The sequence below is a fragment of the Simochromis diagramma genome, unplaced genomic scaffold, assembly GCF_900408965.1.
Source record: "Simochromis diagramma unplaced genomic scaffold, fSimDia1.1 OVJJ01000387.1, whole genome shotgun sequence".
Taxonomy (NCBI): domain Eukaryota; kingdom Metazoa; phylum Chordata; class Actinopteri; order Cichliformes; family Cichlidae; genus Simochromis; species Simochromis diagramma.
In genome coordinates, this window is record NW_024387152.1 from 4,389,458 (window position 1) to 4,407,556 (window position 18,099).

The 18,099-nt window shown below is 45.1% G+C and overlaps 1 protein-coding gene across 5 annotated transcripts in view; it reads left to right on the top strand.

Annotated features, from left to right (window-relative positions):
* Positions 1 to 18,099, top strand: part of samd11 (sterile alpha motif domain containing 11) — an 82,872-nt gene that overhangs the window by 55,317 nt on the left and 9,456 nt on the right. For all 5 annotated transcript variants that reach the window (XM_040047474.1, XM_040047472.1, XM_040047473.1 and 2 more), the window contains 3 exons: positions 3,123 to 3,232; positions 10,271 to 10,363; positions 13,384 to 13,548. In XM_040047474.1, coding sequence (XP_039903408.1) covers positions 3,123 to 3,232; positions 10,271 to 10,363; positions 13,384 to 13,548 — 368 coding nt within the window. The remainder of the gene's footprint in view (positions 1 to 3,122; positions 3,233 to 10,270; positions 10,364 to 13,383; positions 13,549 to 18,099) is intronic.

The following is an 18,099-nucleotide window of genomic DNA, read 5'->3' on the forward strand; positions in this document are numbered from 1 at the left end:
TTCCCTCATCCACCTGCTGGCCTCCACCACTTGCTAATGTTACTGAATCTGTGGAAGCTCCGCCATAGCCACCACCAAACAACTGAGTTATTTTTACACACCGACCAGCATCTGGCCAATCCATCACCTTTCATTGTTTATACCGTTACAAAGAAAAAAAAAAAGTCACCGGGCCACCGAGCAAATGCCCAGTATGCCCGATGGCCAGTCCAGCTATGGTCGTGCCATTGGCAGTTAACCCTTCGCGTGCCTAGGGTTGCCGACCCATGGTATATACTATAATGCACATACACAGTTATCTGCTAAATAATAATAATGCTAAATAATGCATTTTCCAATATGTTATGTGTTGCACCACACAGCAGATCTTATTTGTCAGATACTTTAGACATTAAAAATGTTCCAAAAAGCACAAATGGTATAACCAAGGTGGAGGGGTCCAGTTCAAACCCGTTCCCCTAACTTTGAGCCTTACCAGCATCCTTTTTTTTTTTAATGAAAATGCATATGAAAAGGAAAACTATGGAGCCCAAAACTACTGAACATGGCTTTAAATGCTTTTTATTTAACAGTTTCACATGAGAGTGACTCACTTTTGAAGCCAGCCTCAAGTGGTTACTCTGAGAACTGCAATGTTCTGCTTTATACAGGCTAAAAAAAAAAAAAGTATCATAGCTGGAGATGGATTGTATTGAAATTTAAATTCAGCCTTTGTGGAAGTTTGATTATGACAGTTTTATGTCATCAGTAATGTTAGTAGATAGTGGTATTTGATTAATGACACACTCTGGCTAACCCAGTGTCTGGTTCACTGTGTCCAGTAACAAAGGAACAGTACTGACCAGTTTAGAGATAAGCAGGAGGTGACTGTCTCTGGTGCACGTGGGTGATGAGAAGTCGGCTCATGTCCTTCTTAGCAATCGGGCTCAACAACCGCTATATAACCCCCTCCCTCCATCGTTTCCAAGGCCTCCGTCCTTCCCAGCTAACCCTGGCCTTAGGAGCTCCTTAGGGAGCGCTGACTCAGGTGACTGGGTTTTAAACAGCATCCCCAGCCCCCCTCTCCGTCTTCCACGGCTTGAGAGTGACCTTGCCTCCGCTCGCAGACTGAGCAAAGGAGGGGGCTGAGGGAGGGCATAGGTGGGTGGGGATAAGGCTAGGCCCTCATTAGCCCGAGCTGAGGCGGGACAGCTCAGGAGAAGTGCGCTAATTACCCAACTAACAATGTCCTTGCCGTTCACGGCTTTGAGCGGCCACTTCACCATGGGATAATAACCCCGTCACCTCTCTGAGAAGTTCACGATGGCATTATCACGATCACTTTAAATGATGGACAGAGGGTGGTGTTATAATGCAGCTAACTGATTGATGGATTTGGCTGCAGCTTCCCACAGTAGAGCATCTAACTGCATTGTGCACGGATGGCATGGTTTGGAGTCAGTGGGTGACACAAACGTACAATAATGACCTTTAAAAAACCTTCTTTGGACCTCATTTTCGTTTTTGAAGAAAATCATTGCCCTCTCAGACGCTTAGAGCTACCAATTTTAGTAAGTTGCACTCTAAAAAAGAAGTCTGTCATTAGTGTAAAAAGTTTGCAGTCACAGACCAATCAAGCGTCTCCTTGCTTAGCAACCGATGGTGACTGTTTTGTCTGCGACTATTTTCTGAGTCATTGGTTCTCTGTGCCTGAGAGGTGACTGGTGAGGCCAGCAGGGCCAGCATGAGGTCCTCAGCACTACCCTTCATCTTTTCTGTTAGCGTGTGGAAAACAGCTTGGCGACCGACAGCCTGACATTACAGAAGGAGCCTGTAATCATGGGACTGTAAAAACCCAAATCCAGCAGCCGCAAACAGTGTGGCCTCGTCATAGTGGTGGCAGCTAAGAACCATTCACCGCCTCTGTCCCATAAACTGTGCTTGCCGTGTCATACCAGACCCCCTTCATAGATGTTTCTGCTTTCAATAAAGTTGCCAGTTAAGGCTGTAAATGAGATTGCTGCTCACACGAGAGGTTGCTGATGCTGTGAAATGACGTGTTAGGGTTACTGTGAAAACAACACAGCATGTATGTGCAAAAATCTCTAAATCCTCATGGGCTTTGGGACAGCTGTGTGCAGCAGGTATATCGCATAACTATGACAGAAGATATGTAGACTGTAACTAAAAAACACATTCAGCCCTGTACCTCTCCTGCCGCACAAGCTGTTTGCCATTACACTGACTACACTCCACACACCGCGCGGCCACGCTACCCTCAAACGCTAAGCGCCTATTTCCCATCATTATGCCATTTAATGCGATCAGGATGGTAATCAGATTGCAAATGAAATGCCTCCATGACACAGTTGTGTGGGTCCGCTGGTGTGGGGAGTTTAGAAAGGCAGCTGGTGGAGAATTTGAAAGGACAGAGCGGCTCCAACCAAATCTGGGTCTAATCTGTTAACCCTCCTCCTGCTCCTCCTCTGGGTGCTGAAGGGCAGGACAGGGTGTTTGAGAAATTCTTGTGAATAATAATTTTCTTTCTATTTTTTTTTTTTATCATGTGAGGAACTTAACATTAGTGTAGGCACAAGACTAGAGAAGACTTGCAGCTCCTTTTTTTAATTGTTAGCGCAATCAATGGTGGCTTATACTTGAGGATTTTATACATTCTTAATAAATAAAACCACTCCCAAGCGCGATCGAATCGTTTATTTATCTTAACTATTCTTTACCTGTCTTTGCATATTATTAGAGCGGGTTTTAAGCTGTTAAACTGCTTATGGGTTGTGAATATGTTCATTAATACATCTTAGTGTGGAAGATGAGTAGGGATGAGACCTGAAAGTGCTGGATGCGGTAGTCTGTCAGAGTGTATTACACACCTCAGAGCTAAGAGCCAGTTGACAGGACAGCCACTTGTTGCTGCTGAGTCTGTGTGAAGATGTGCATTTTATAGAGCGCAGGTCTGTCTGTATGGAGGATTTCGGTGGTAAGTCTTATGTGAAACAGTATGAATTTATATGCTGCTGCTTACACACTGATTTGGGTTTACTACTAGTTCATTTCTTTTGTTCATTACTTTTAATTGTGCTCTCTTTCCTCTATGTGTGTTTGTGTGTGTATTTTGTGTGTTGCAGTCGTGACACTGACCTCTCTACAATTATCTCTAACCTGCACCACACCAGACAGCACGGCATGCCCGAAGGCCAGTCCGCCTCTGACCACAGCACCAGTACTGGACACACAGGTAGGATCATGATGATGCCTGTGTGTGTGTGTGTTTTAACAGTACGCATTTGTAATGTATGCAAAATGTAAGGTGGCTTCTTTCTTTCTCTTTCTTACATTTGTCTTTCTCTTTCTTCCTTTGCATGTAGGCAGATGATACATGCCCCTTTACACCTCCTATAACACATGTAAACGTTCCGTTAACCATTTAATTTACTGTAATTTATGTGATTGAGGGAATTTAACATAAGCGTATTAGTAATTCCTAAAGGTCGCTCATGTTGATTACTTAATGTTCTTCCCACATTCTCTGCCGCACTCCAGGATTTATTTTTTATTTTTTTATTTTTTGGCTAAACCCCCTGTTTTAAATTACCTCTGAATAAATAGCTTTGTTTGCCATTAATCCAGTTTCATGTGAGCAGAGGAACCATGGTGTGCATGTGCTAAGCTAAGAGCTTTGCTTCCAGCTTAAACACAGAACACAGACCACATTTAATCACAGCTATTTGTCAAGTAGACTGTATGAGGATATTGTGCAGCCATCAAAGACATATGGCTGTTCAGAAAGCCTCTGTGTAAGTCACTGTTTAGAAACAAGTCCATTGTACTGTATGTTTCGCTCACATTTTGTAAGTTGCACTTAACTTTAGTGGCGTACAAGTATGTTTATGTAGTTTTTGATGGTACACTTGCAAAATCTTCACATTATCACAGTAATATAAGAAGTTCACTAACTATAATTTTAGGGTTGTTGAAGACTTAAAACAGTTGGAAGGCCTTTCATGTTGAACTAATTAATCTCAAGAGTTTTATTTTTTCTTATCCCTGCTAATTTTTTTTTCTTTTTTTTGATTTTTTGCCTGCAGGTGAAAATATTGATCATGACACATGAATAACCCTGGATTATAAACTTCTATCAGATAATCCAAACACTTTTAAATAAATGCAGTTACCCTTAATTAAATAATTGAGTGCCTTTTTATCAGTAAAGACCATACCTTTGCTTTGCTGTTACCCGGAGTTCAACCCCTGTCCCTTCTTATCCCATTAGTAGGAGGCACAGCAAGTGGCATAATCACCCCAGACCCAACACTTCCATACTGTCTCTCCGTGTGCTCATATACTCTGTCTGCCAGATTAATTGTCCATACGGTGCCTGCGATATGAGGTAGAGTGGGTGCAAGGTGGGGAGAGTATTAGATTGCTAAACAGCCAGCTCAGCCGGTGTCTTTGGGTCCCTGTTTGGGACAGATTTCCACCAATACACCAGTCTAATCAGCTGTTAAACTTAATGGAGAAATCAGAGCCATGAATGATTTTCCTAATGGGGGAAGACAAGAGGGGATGGAGGTGGGTGTGGGGCAGCAATGGGGGATGGTGCGCGCACAGTGTGGCCTACACGTAGGGGGTCCAAGACCCTAAAATCTGTCCGCTTGAGCATTAAAGGGAGATTTAACAGGCTGCCTAAGCGGCTCGCTTCGTGTCTGTAAACAAGTCCAATCCGATCAGCCACTGGCTCTAATTCTGTCTGCCAGTGAAATTAGACACACACTCGTTCTCAAACACACAATTACACACAAATAACATGTAGTTATACATCTGCGTGCCTACGCAATATCAACTCAAGTTCGAATTTGCGTCCACATACTTAGGTGGGTGAAATGTACATGAAGTTTTAAAGCAGTGGATTATTTGGCTTTGGGATTGGCGCAGCATAAATGCTTGTGTTTATGTGTTTATGCTGTTGCATCAGTCACCTCTGCTGTTCGACTCCTCCAGAGGTGTTTAATGTGTACCAGTGAACAGTGGAGGGAAAGAAGGGAGAAAGGCAGCCAGGAGGAGGTGAAGAAAAAGTCTGCAGCAGCGAGAGACGGAGATGCTGTGATGGAGGAAACATTTGGAAATAGGGAGCCAGAAGAAAATGAGATGAATGAGTGCGGTAGTGGTATCAAGGGAGGGTAAGCAGCAACTATGGCGGCGGACTGCTCCGTGTGTGTGTGCTTGTGTGCGTGCGTGCGTGTGTGTGTGGGTCAGGAGGAAAGGGAAGCAGGCTTGCCGGGTCGTCTCTGTGCCGGAGTGGGCCGTTAATTAAATCTGAGAGACAGACAGGAAGGTTGCCTCCCTCCCTTCTCTTCCCATCTCCATCCGTCCCTCCCCTGCTTCGCTCTCTCAATCCCCAGCCACTGGCTATTCAGAGGCTCTGTTAGAGGCGGAGAGGAGGGTGGAGGGGAAGGAGGGGTAGGAGGCAGGAGGGGCAGGGGCGCCGATGCTGAGAGTCTGGCTGCCTGTGGAGACTGTAAACCGTGGCTCTGCGGTCAGACCGGAGACTCAAACAGGCAGATAAGGTGTTTTTGGGCCGCCGCTCTCTCTCTCTCTTCCTCTCTCTCTTTGCTCCCAACACTCAGGCTCTCAAAAGCAGTTACAGCCTGTCGGCGTGTGTGTGGTTGGGGGTTGCAGCAGCGGTTTGGGGCTTGAGCACATTTTTGTGTGTGTTTGTGCATGCGCACCTTTCCGTGTGCGGTTTCGAAAGGCCTGGTTTTAAATGTTTGCTTGCGTGTGAATCTGCAGCCCAGCGTGTTTGTGCAAGGCCTTTTTCTTTCAAACTGATTGCTTCTAAAGTATTACCAGCTAGTTATTACATGATTAGCATAGAAAGGCAATTCTGCCCCCAAAGTAAACATTCCAGGATGTGTGCTTATATTAGCTCTGTCATACAGCGGCTAAAAAGGGGAAATGTGGATAGTAAATATTTTAAAACATCCCACAGCTTAACAGGGATGTAATTGCACTGCCATAACAAAACGCTTTCTCATGGTTTCTCAAATAGACATGCTGATGGTTCTGTCAAGATGTGAAATTCAAGATGACAAAATAAATAGTTGAATTAATAGTGAAAATAGTTTTGTCCTTCCTGCCTGGGCGCTTAAAAGAAACCCTGTAGTTTCTGTAGTTGTATTGTTTCTTTCTTTTCTGCTTGTACTTGTGCAAAGTTACACTTGAGCAGAATCAGCAGTCGGTCGAGTTGTGCGTCACAGAAATATTTCTTGGCACTTTTAAATCTTTAATTGCCTTTAATAACCTGCGAATTGCGCGTTGTTTGAATGGGAATATTAGCTTGCATATTTGGGCATGAACTGTTGCCTAGGAACAGTCTCTGTAAGCAGAAGAAGACGGATGAATGCTGGGAAGACGGAAAGATCTGACAAAGAAAGCAATACATTTAAGACTGACAGAAGATATTAGACATCATTTTTGGATTCAGAACAACCTTATTGGAAAAGTTTAATTGAGAAATTTTCCATTTACAGATTTTTTTTTTTTTCAGATATTTAATCTACTTATGCAATATTATATATAAATGTTTCTTGATGGTTTTTTTCCCCTTCTTTTATATGTTGTGTTTCCTGATTCAGGATGATGAAGTATTTTATTTATTAATCAAACTTATTTTTAATTCTAATTAGTTATTTCTGTCATGTTTTTTTCTTTTGACTTTTTAAAAGGAAATTCAAAAATAAATGGTATTTCCAAAGAATTAGGACAGACAGTTGTCAGATTAGTTTTGTAGCTGTTATTTTGGGAAATAGAGTAGACAACAAAGCACTCTGCAGTGGTCTTTTGCTATATGGGTAGCCTACTCAACCTAGTGAGGTGTACCGATGCCTATATATTAGTAATTTTAAAAAACTTTTTTCTGGGTGACTGTCACAGTGGTTGTCATAACCGACATTATAAACAAACCACTGGTACTGCTGATGGAAACTTCTCGTGTAACGCCATCTGTTCAGAGGATTCCTACGAGAAGGGACTGACTGTATCCGGCTGAAGGCAGTGAGGACGACAAAGACAAAACCTACTTTTGGTTTTATTTGGTTACATAATTATGATCTCTTGAAAATATCACACTCACAGATTTTCATTTTAAGGTCAGATCTTTGGGTTTTTTTGTTCCATTCCTTTTGTGATTTTTTTCTGGCTCTGTTTGTCCGTCTTTCAGTTTCTTCCATCATATAAGAAAGACGAGCGCTTTTTGTGGCAGTTTTCCTATTGGCGAACATTTGCACATGTTGTTGTGGTGCATCCTCCACTCGTGCCGACTCCATCAACCACCCCCAACCCTCTCTCATACCCCCACCACCACCACACCGCCCTTTCCCAGCTGCATCGGCCCGTAAGCCAATCAATGCCAGGGCTTTCAGGGCCGGCGGAGGCCCCGGCGCACGGAGGAGGGATCAATAAGTTATTAGCACCATTCTGTCAGCTGTAATGTGGAGATTGATCGGGGGGCTGCGGCTGGCGGCCCACCCCACGTCCCCGCCTGTCACCCCACCCCCCCAAGCTGCTCCCTCCACTCAGCCGCCTCCCCCTCCCCTTCCTCGGCCTGATAAAGATGACAGATTAACGGAGTAAGAGAGGAATTAAGGAGTCTGGCTGTCTGAGCTGTCAACGCGCTCCACAGGATGGAGAGAAGAGAGGAGGAGGGCTAAAGTTTGAGGAAGAAGAGGGGTAAAAAAAAAAAAAAGAGTAGGAGAGGAAGGGGAACGTTCTCCTGGCTGATGATTCGCCCTGCTGGTGTCACATGAAAGAGAAGTCGTTTAGGTCCTGCTGTTTCCTCTTTCTCTTTCTATCCCTCAGCTCTCATCTATCTTTTCTCTCAGTGGGAGGAACAGCAGATAAGGAGGAGGTTAACTAGCAAGGAGGAACTGAGGAAGAGGCTGGAACATGGTGTGTTCACATACACGTCTGAAAAAAAGGCAAGACTGCAGATTGTCTGTTGACCAAGAAAAGCTAAAACATGGGGTTATATCATTAGAAGCAAACGCTGTCTGCACTTAATAATTGCTGTATTTTGACAGTTAAAATAGCAGCCTTGAAGGCGGACTAAAACTCTTGACTCCACGACCACTAATTCCTTAGCAATATTAACAAGCAGGTGATAGGGAAAGGCCTAAGGTGGCAAACTTGACTGTAAGCTGTGTTAGTGGGAGTAAAAGGGTTAGTATAGATGCTAGCAGAGCTCAGGGTTTGGCATTAAAAGGGAGCGCCGGTGCTCTAAGAAGCCCCATTTAATTGGCTTTAAAAGCTTTCCGCCCTCAAATCTCGGGCCCTCGGGCACTCGCTCAGGAGACGCAGTGTCTTGAGTGAGGTCGGCTCAAGAGACGACTCAAGTGCGTTTGATCATGAGAGGCTGTGGGTGTGGGTCTAAGCGCGTGTGTGTTTGGTAGAAGAGGGGCTTTAACTAATGGGGGTTCTCTCTCTCTTTGTTAATATTTCACTAATAGGATAGATGGAGACCTTCGTTTTTTTTCCACCTGAAAGGACCAGTGAAAGAAAAGTACCAAGCGAGATTTGAAAACGAGAAAGAAAAACGGAAAGAGAGATCATAAAAGAGATTGGAGAAAAAGTAGAAATGGTAAAAAGCATCCAGTTTGTGTGTATGCATGCACTTGTCCATTAGCGTTACTCCCTGTGCCCCCCGCCGCCTCCTGCTGTTTCTTTTGGATGGTATAGGGAGTGGATCTCCTCAGGACCTGAGAGGTAACATCAAACACCGGATCATTAGTGAACCTCCTCCCTCTCATCCTTTCCCGCTTGCTCGCTCGCCCTCTCATCAACACCGGCACTCCTTTAGCAGCACAGCAAAGTCCTCAGAGTCCTGTCTAAATCAGTTTTTTTTCCCTCCTCTGTTTCCCCTTGCAGACAGGAACAGGCACAAGTTTGGCTAATAGGTTAAAGGTCAGAGCTCAGACACCATATCAGCTTTACTCTCACGTACCACCAGCAATATTAATGCTGGACACAGGAAAGAGGCGGAGCTAACTATATTTGCGTGGGTGTTGCGATGATGACGACGACGTGTTTTATTTCTACTCTGTGTTCGTTCTTTCTCCGCACTGTTTACACCTGCTGTGCAAATGATGAAAAATTGCTTTGCTGAAAAAGCAGAGAGAGAGAGAGATGAACCATTCTCCTTGAGGGAGGGAGGGGGGAACTCGCCTCACCCTGAAAACTATGCATTGAGATGGGAAAGAAAGAAAGTGGAACGAAGGGAAGAAGAAGTCACTGCGATGGGTTTGGCTGTCTGTGTGGAGGAAGAAACAGAGTTGGAGAAAAATCAGAGATGCATGAAGTAGAAATAAAGAGAGAGAGAGAGAGAGAGAGCGCAATGACAAACGCCTCTTTCCTTCCTGCCGGCGCTGCGTGCGATGTGCTCTGCATCTCCTCCTTCTCTGATAAGGCCTGTATTGATTTGAGGTGTGTTTGTAGGGGAGGTGGTGGGGGGGTGGGAGGTGATGGGATGGGAAAGGAAGGAAGAGAGAGATGAGAGGGGAGGAGAGGTAAGGGGTGGGGGGGGAGAGCAGCTCTAGTGGCAGGGGTGGGGACAACAGGGAGGAAGAAGAGGAGCCAGAGAGGTGTTAATGTGAGAGTGAGATGCTCCTGAGGTTCAAACACACCCAAATGACACTAACGAGAGAAGGAAGGGGATGGAGAAATGAAGAGACGTGAGGGTTTATGGGAGGTCACCAAAAGTTGTTGTAGAGGTACAAAAACGAAAATTAAAATAAAAACACGTGAGGCAGACATGATGTCAGCAGAGCGGTATTTCTGAGAGGATCTCGTGCACTTTAGTTCAGTCAGAGGGTTTTGCTTCAACATCTGGAAAAAAGGAAGAAAGAGAGAGGAAGGATGGTGATAACACTTGAGGACAGACTGTTGGAAAGAGATTATGGCACAGAGAGACCGAGCCCCCCTCCCTGCTTTAGATAGACAAACAAACACGTGACTAAGGGGGGCAGATCCGTCATCCACGGCAGTGCAGGGCCTCTCTTTTCTCTGACAGAATATGCACCTCTCCAGACGCCCGTGCCTTGTTTCACTCATTCTGTGTTTCATCTTTCTCTCCTCCTCTTTGGTTATTTTTCGCTCGCACTTCTCTCTCTCTTTTACATTTCCAAAGCAGCCACCATGCACACAGGTAGAGACACAGGAGAGCGGCAATATCGAGTCTTTACTCTGGTTTTTGTTTCTGATTGGTTTCCGTGTGTGTTTACAGATGACCTTCTAGGCAAGAGGAGAAGCTTCTCTCCCAACAGCAGCAGCGAGTGTCCCTCTGAAAGCAAGAAGTTACGCAGTGTATCCCCCAAAGGTAGGCAGTGTATTTGTGTGTTGTGATGTTACAGATGTGTGAAACTGTTTGAGGGAAAAAAGACGGAATGACTAAAGAGAAAAGATGGAAGTTGACTCGGCCGCTGGTGAATGTCAGAATGTTGACCCCAAATCATGTTTCTCCAAATATACATGCAAACATCCCTGCAGAGAAAGGTGTTATGGGTGACTACAGGTCACAGAGGCCCACAGAGCAAACGATGTGCCAGATCTCAGTGTGTCACATGCTCCTGGTTGAGATAGGAGCATGTAGAAGCAGCTATCTCGTTCCCCTTTCTTCCTACATATGCACACATTAGAGGGTGCCACCAAAAACGAATAAATAGTTAAATAAAAAACAAAGTTCTTACTTACAAAGTGATTTAATATCAATACATGAAAACCGTTTAGGAGTTTCATTTTTAGCCCTGAAAAAGATCAAACATTGATCACCTCTATATATGTGTGTGTTCCACAAAAAATGAATGAAAGCTGTGATTTGAGGGCATGGGCGCCTGTCCCGTCTGTCATCTTCCAAACAAACACATGTGTACAGTAATATCCTCAGGCAGACACACTCATATGAGCATAAGCATTTGCTCTCTAGGTGAAATTAGCACAGCGTAAATGACGGACCTTGACAAGGCACACCTTGGTAAGACGGTGCTCCTCTGTAGTGCTGCAATCCGGGCGCTGTCCTCTATTATTCATATCTCCCTCGTGTGGTGTGAAACCAGGCGCCCGGCGTGGAGCTGGCACGGCCACCGAGTCTGTCCCTCTGGGCTCCTGACGAAGACTTCCTGACTGATGCATTATACAGCAGGCAAAACCCAAGGGCAGCTCACCACACATCTTATCTTTGCAGACTCACAAGCGCTGTGCATACACTGCACTTCTTATTTGACAAACTAATAAAATCTTCTTTCTGAGGGTTAAAGTATGCATTAAAATTTAGATGAGTGAAAGCAGTTGTGTGTGATTCGGATGTAAGACTGAGCTGAGTCGAGCTCGGCGTGATCCCTGTTTTGACCTTTGGCCACCAGGTGACCTTTGACCGACTGCAGTCCTGCCTGGAGCCTCTTTCCTCTTTCTCTGTGTACAGAAGCACTCATTCGTGGCCATTATCGTCTTACTTAGACACAACCCTGCCTCTGAAAGATGCATGGGTTTGTTATTGGTTGAGAATAGTGTGTGTGTGTGTGTTTGTGTATTCTGGCTCGGTTTCCTTTTAAGGCAAATGGAGGTTTGTGTTTTGAGTTTGTGTTTTTGTGCCTCTCACAGTGTGTATGGTTAGGTTTCTGGTTTTAAAAACACAATCTCTGTATATGCTTTGCATATATACATACATTCTTCCTCTGCTGTACATGCACAAACTGAAACTGAAACAAGAGAAACTGATAAAGCAGACTCTGTTTCTGTGTGTGTGTGTGTGTGTGCGTGCAGCCAGCTGTCCAGAAAAGTGCATTTAAGCCTTGTCAAAACATTGCTGATCCTGTGTCTTAACCTTGAGCTCCGTCCACACCCAAAGCCTGACGCGGCACCTGTATGTGGGTTAGTATTTGTGTGTTATCTATGCTAAGTTACATCTTTTTGCCTCCAAGTGTGGTGACACAAGAGATCCTTTAATGACTAATGCAGGTGGAGAACAGACTAAAAGAGACAGACTGTGAGGGTAGTGTGTGGATGGAGCCAGAGAGATTGGATACCACTGTGTAAATGATGTCTGTTTTTCTTTCAGTTGCAAAGTCGGCACCCCCTGCTGTGTTTAGAGAGCAGGAAAACTTTAGACAGGCACAGACTAGTTGCGCACGCACACACGGACGCACACACAAACACTCGAGGACCTTGGGTGGATTAGCTGGAGCTTGTCGGTGGAGACAGAGATGCTTGCGTGTTCGCTTCCTCCCTCACCACCTCCACCCCACCTCCGCTCCTCAGCGCCACTCCTGCTCGCCTGCCCGGGGCCAGACTCAGGTTTCAATAAGGAGGAGGGTGGTAAAAATAACCCCTGCTTCTTTCCTCTGCTTCTCCCTCCTCCACCTCATCCTCTGTCTCCCTTTTCTAACTCCCTAACCACCTTCCTATATCCCCCTCCGTTTTTACCTTAGATCATGTTACTATTGACAGGGAGGGGGAAGAGGGAGGTCAAAGGCAGGGAGATTAAGTATGGGGGACTGACGGCTAGATAGACATCATACACCGCATTGTCTTCGCAACACCCTAAACACAACAGAGAGGTGTTACACACACACGTACCCACATTAACAGTGGTCGAAGCTGAGAGTTGTTTTGTACTGTTGAGTTTTCTGCATTATATACAGTAAGTTTCATCACTGCAGTGTTACCGGAGCTACTGATGCGCTTTGTGTAAGAGAAATTGTGAGTTCATGATGGGGTCAGGCTCTGAACATTAATGCATGGCTCTACGCATGTAGCTTCATGTGAAGAGGCTTCCAGTCCACTGGACCTTCATGATCTTTGAAAGCACATGTTCTGACTCATATTTAACATATGCATAAAGCTTATACTTGTTTTATTAGGTAAAATGAGAAAATATGACCAAAAAATGTTTAATATTTAGGTATTTCTCAAAGGGTCTAGTACCTTTAAGAACTGAAATCAAATTTTAACTAGAAAAAGTTTGAATCACTATTTCTTATCTGACAATAAAGTTCGCAGTAATGTTAAAGCACAGTGCTTCATGTGTCTGATGTTGAATCGGCTTTTTAGCTGTTGAACTGCAAAATTTCACAAATCTGTGACCTCTGGTTACCATTTAGAGCCACTAATGCTTTGAGGCTGCTGACAGTATTACATTTCATGCAACCTCTTGCTTGTGGCGTGCTCTGCACAATCGTGACATGCAAATGAATGTGGACTGTTCTTCCTATAAATATCTCGTGTGCCACTGAGGTGATAGAAATTTATGGGGAGAGCTTCAGAGCCTGGAGATCAAGTTAAAAGAAATTTCCCGATCAGTTTGCTACTGACAGTCACTAATCCCTCCCCTCCTTTCTGCAGAAAACTCCCAGAGCCCAGGGGTGGAGGCAGGCGGCAGCCACGGCCACATGAGCCCTGAGGAACATTACAGGCGCATGATGTCAGCGCTCAGCGAGCAAGGGTCCTACGAGGAGCAGCAGCAACGCCTCTACCAGCTAGCAAGCAGCATGGGTCTGCCCGGTCACGGTCAGTACACAAAGCTCTGTCTTGCTATTTCTAATCTTTCCCCACTCCACAGATTCTTAAATTCTTAATAGTAATATATATTTAGAAATTCTTACATAAAAGATCTAGAGGTTTCTTTTTGTTCACTTTAATTCAAGCATCTTTTAAGAAACAAAACAAAATAACCCTCCTCCATCACCTGTCGCTAAGTCACTGAGGTGCAGTGCTACCTGGTAACCCTGGAGTACAGCTCTGTGTTCACACTACCATGTAGCACCGTGCCACGCCGCTGCCATTGTGAAACCCCGGCCACCGAGACGGCTGACATTTCTATTTGCGGTGCTTGCCCACCCAGTGTCAAAGTGTCACTCAGGGTGATTTCTGACCACCCCGACTCTCCGTTGTTAACAACACCCACAAGCCTTCACATGCATCAACGCCATGATTGATCCAGGAGCTCTCATTGGCTGCCTGCCAACCCTCTAAATCTCACCCAGGAAACCTCTAGTGTGTCGCATATTCACTGAGTTTCTATAGACATAAAATTCCCCAGTTTTATCTTGAGGAAACTGGAGTTTGATGGGCGGGGAGGAGAGAAAATGAGAAAAGTTGTTACAGATTGATAAGCTGGCTTCTTGTTCTTGTCGCTGAGCGTGAAATGTTAATATTTTTCTCACATTTTTTCTATAGGATGTAACATTGACTCCGACCAGTGTCCTTTTTTTTTTTTTTTTTTACACGAGTCTTTCTTGCAGTAGTATAAATCCAATCAGTGCTTGGGCCAAATTGTAGTTTGAGCAGCTTTTATTTTTATTTGATTAGTAATGATTTTTAATTGCTGGTTGCAAATCTAGGGGCGAAGCCTATAAAAGCTTTAATTGCCCCCCCCCCCTCGTTTTAGAAGAGTTTAGAGGCAAAATTCTGGGGGTTTTATGGCCCTGGGCTAAGTCTGATCACCGGCTTCCTTTCCCAGAAGCTCTGTCGGTTTTGAGGCAGGCGCTCTGGCGCGATGCTGACATACTCGCTTCCTTTTCTTCACTTCCACATTCCAAATCATTTGATAGTTTCCACATTATCCTTTATTCTGCAAATATGCTTTCTTTATGCGACCAGCACTTGTGCAGAGAAGAAGAGGCACGGGTAAAGAGGGGAAAAAATTTATATCTAAGGAGAGGAAATGAAGAAGGAACACAAATGAGGGAAGAACAAATAAATAACTTCTCCTCGAGGAAGAAATATAAAACAAGTTACAGTTGCCACACACTAAATGAACCCATCACTTAAAGATAATTTCCTTGTGACATAGCACACTCCTGTTTATATGTGTTAGATGCTGTGGCTGAGGAGCCACGGGCAGTGCAGGCTTTGCTAGTGCTGACAGCCACCCTTCCATATTTCTCTATAAATCCACTGGCTGTTTACAGGTTTATTTGCCAAACACAACACTGCTTCCACATCCTCCCTTTCTCCAATTAACAGGTGGCGCTTGTTAGGAACCACACTGTGAACAGTTTAGGATGTAGGACAGGGGGATGGCTGTTTTGTCTCTTGAGAGGCCGATGTGAATCACTTCAGCGAGAGCGAGCCCCTTGACATTGACCTGGTCTCCAATGAGGCCCCCATGACCCTCTTCTTTAACCACCTACACCACCCCCACCCCCCCGGGGCCCCTCATCTCTCCTATACATTTGCCTCTCATGCTTGCTTTTATACCACCTCCCCTCTTCCTCCTCCTTTTTCCTTACCGCCAACTCTCCCTTTAGCCTTGGTCCCCGCAGAGCATCCTTTCATGTGTTTGAAGTGTGGGGCACAGAAAATGAAAGTGTGCGTGCGTGGAGAGGTGGGGGTGAAGAGCAAGTCTCCTTGCATGCGTCTAGATGTGTGTGCACGCAAATGTGTAGTTGCAACGTGTTGTGTGAGAGGCTCTCTCTCTGGACCTGATGGGCAAAAGAAGAGTACCAAAAGAAGTGATTGGGGGTGTGGGTGTGAGGGGTGGGGGGGATGGAGGGTTGAAATTGGGGGTGGAGGTGGAGGGGAGGAAGGGATGTAGAAATGGCCAGGAGGACTTTCCCTCCCTCTTCATATGATGAAAGGAGAGTAAAGAAGAGAGAAAAGAAAATGAGAGGTGGGGGTAGAGATCCAGATGAAAGTGAAAGGAGGGGTGGGATGGGGGGGCGTCTTCTCCTGTTTTGTCTCTTGGAGTTCAGTCAGCGTCGAAATGTGGAGCTGTGCGTAACACCTCTAGCATCATCCCAAAAAAGTGAAAAAATCAAGCAGTGCGTTTGGTCAAAGGACGAGGACGTTCAGCATGAGCACACATGCCGCATATTTACAGCTGCATAAGCCTATGATACTGGCTAAATGCTGATAAATGCTTCTTCCTGAAAAGATGCTTAATTTTCTGGTGTATGGTGCGCTTTAGCGGATAGATGCTGGCTTTTGTGTACCTGCCAGTCCACCAAATCCATCACGGGGCCGGCCAAGCTGCATCAGCGCAGCGCTCCCCTGTATTCTCGTGCTGAGGAAAGCCCGGCTTAACTGAGGGGATTTAGGCCCAACTCCCGGAATGGTGGTGGGGAGAAAAATGGGATGGCACAAAAGAGGGATAAGTGGAATGGGTCCGAATGACAAACTGGGACTTCCCAAAATAACTCATGCAAAGAAAGAGGTGTGTGTGTGTGTATGTGTGTGTGTGTCCATCTGCAATTAGGACTCTAATTTGTAGTCAGAGGGGCTCTCCTCTTGTGTGCCAGCAGCTGCAACATGAGACAAGAGTTTTAGAGGGGAACATTCTGAGTCCGAGCACCTAATCTGTCCACACACACACACACACACACAGAAAGAGAAAGAGAGAGGGTTAGAGCCCCAGGTGACCATGCTGCTCTCAGTTCACATGAAAGAGAATTCAAGAGAGAGGGAGGGAGAGAGAAAATATGGACCCAATATTGAAGTGATGCATCGTTTCCATGGAGTGAACATGTAGAGAATAACAGGAAGAAATAATAGACGGAGAAGCAAAGGTCATAAGGCTTGTACTGTGTCGATTTAAGGGAGTATATCACCTGTTACACCTGTCAAATTCAAGGTCTTAGTTACTTTTGGGAAATCATATTTGGGGGTTTTAAGATTGATTTTCATATTTTAAAAATAAATGTCCGGCTGGCTGGACTCCTTTAAAAGTCTAATGAGAAGCATGATGGGAAGTGTAGGATCTCAAAAACACAAACAATGTGTCTGAAAATTTATTAATGTTAGGACGTATGTCGCATTTAGAAATGAAAACATGACAGTGAAACCAAAACACTGGTCTGCTGCTCATCAGTAAATAAATAAATAACAAATACTTAGAACATTAGTAATTTAATGAACTTTAATGAACGGCAAGTGTTTCATGGCCTCTTAACTTTTCAGAATCCCCTGGAAACATTTGTGGCTCAGTGTCATCTGCCTCAGCCAAACTGTTATTTTAAACATCAACTAAAAGTTGGTGTGTTTGCTCCTTGGTCTCCAGCATGGTGAGATTGTTTGTCTTTGCAGCTTTTATTGTGTCCATTCTTCCTCAGTTGGGCGCTTGGTGCTCCTAAAGACTAACAAAACTGCTAAAGTAAACCCTTTAACTGAGCCAGACATACAAAATAATTGGTGGAGGTGGGACTGCGACCAAAGGAAACTTATAGAGGTCAACTATCCTACCCTGTCTTCACTGCACCTTGTATGCAAGTGCTCAACAGAGTGTGTGTGTATGTGTGTGTGTGTGTGTATGTGTGTGCGCGTGCGCTTTGGGGCTTCAGTTCCCTCTGATCCTTCCCTTATCTCTCACAACCCTCCCTATCCTCCTCCCCCCCCATTTTACACACACACACACACACCCTTGTCTGCCGCCAGCAGAGTCCCTCGCGGCCTGGCGCAGCAAACAGATCGATACACCGGAGCTAGGCCGCATTAATATCTGTCGCTTCACCCCCCCACCTCGGCGCCCGCTCAACTGCTTCAACACACGCACACACGCGTGTACACACACACATACACGTAAGCACCTAAATCACACAGACACACAGAAACACACATCACACCCGTACCGGCGGCGGAAATGGCCCCTAGCTCCCGAGGGATCTGTCTAATTAAAAAAAAAAAAAAAAAAAAAAAGTTGGGGGAGGGTTGGGGGGATGGATAGATTGAGGCAGAGAGTGAGAGGGAGGAGAGAGAGAGCAGGATGGATTTTTCTCTCATTAGAAGCCATGTCTCCTGGTGTGGCCTGGCCTGGCTTGATAATGATGAGTCCTCTTCTCCTTCGAGGGCGAGAGAGAATCGGGGAGAGGGAGGAAAAGAAAGAGAGGGAGAGGGGGATAAGAGAAGAAAGAGATGGAATGAGGCAAGAGGTGGAGGGCATAAGGTGCAGGGGAGAGGGCAGGTAGAGATGGAGGGAGAAGGCACAGTGGTGGTGGTTGTGAGGGGTAAAAACACTCTGCACATACTGTGCTGCTTTTTGCACAGCAGGCTTTTTTTTTTTAAATAAATATCAGAAAAAATAATAGCAGAAATTTTACTTTTCATGGCGTGTTTTTCCTGGAT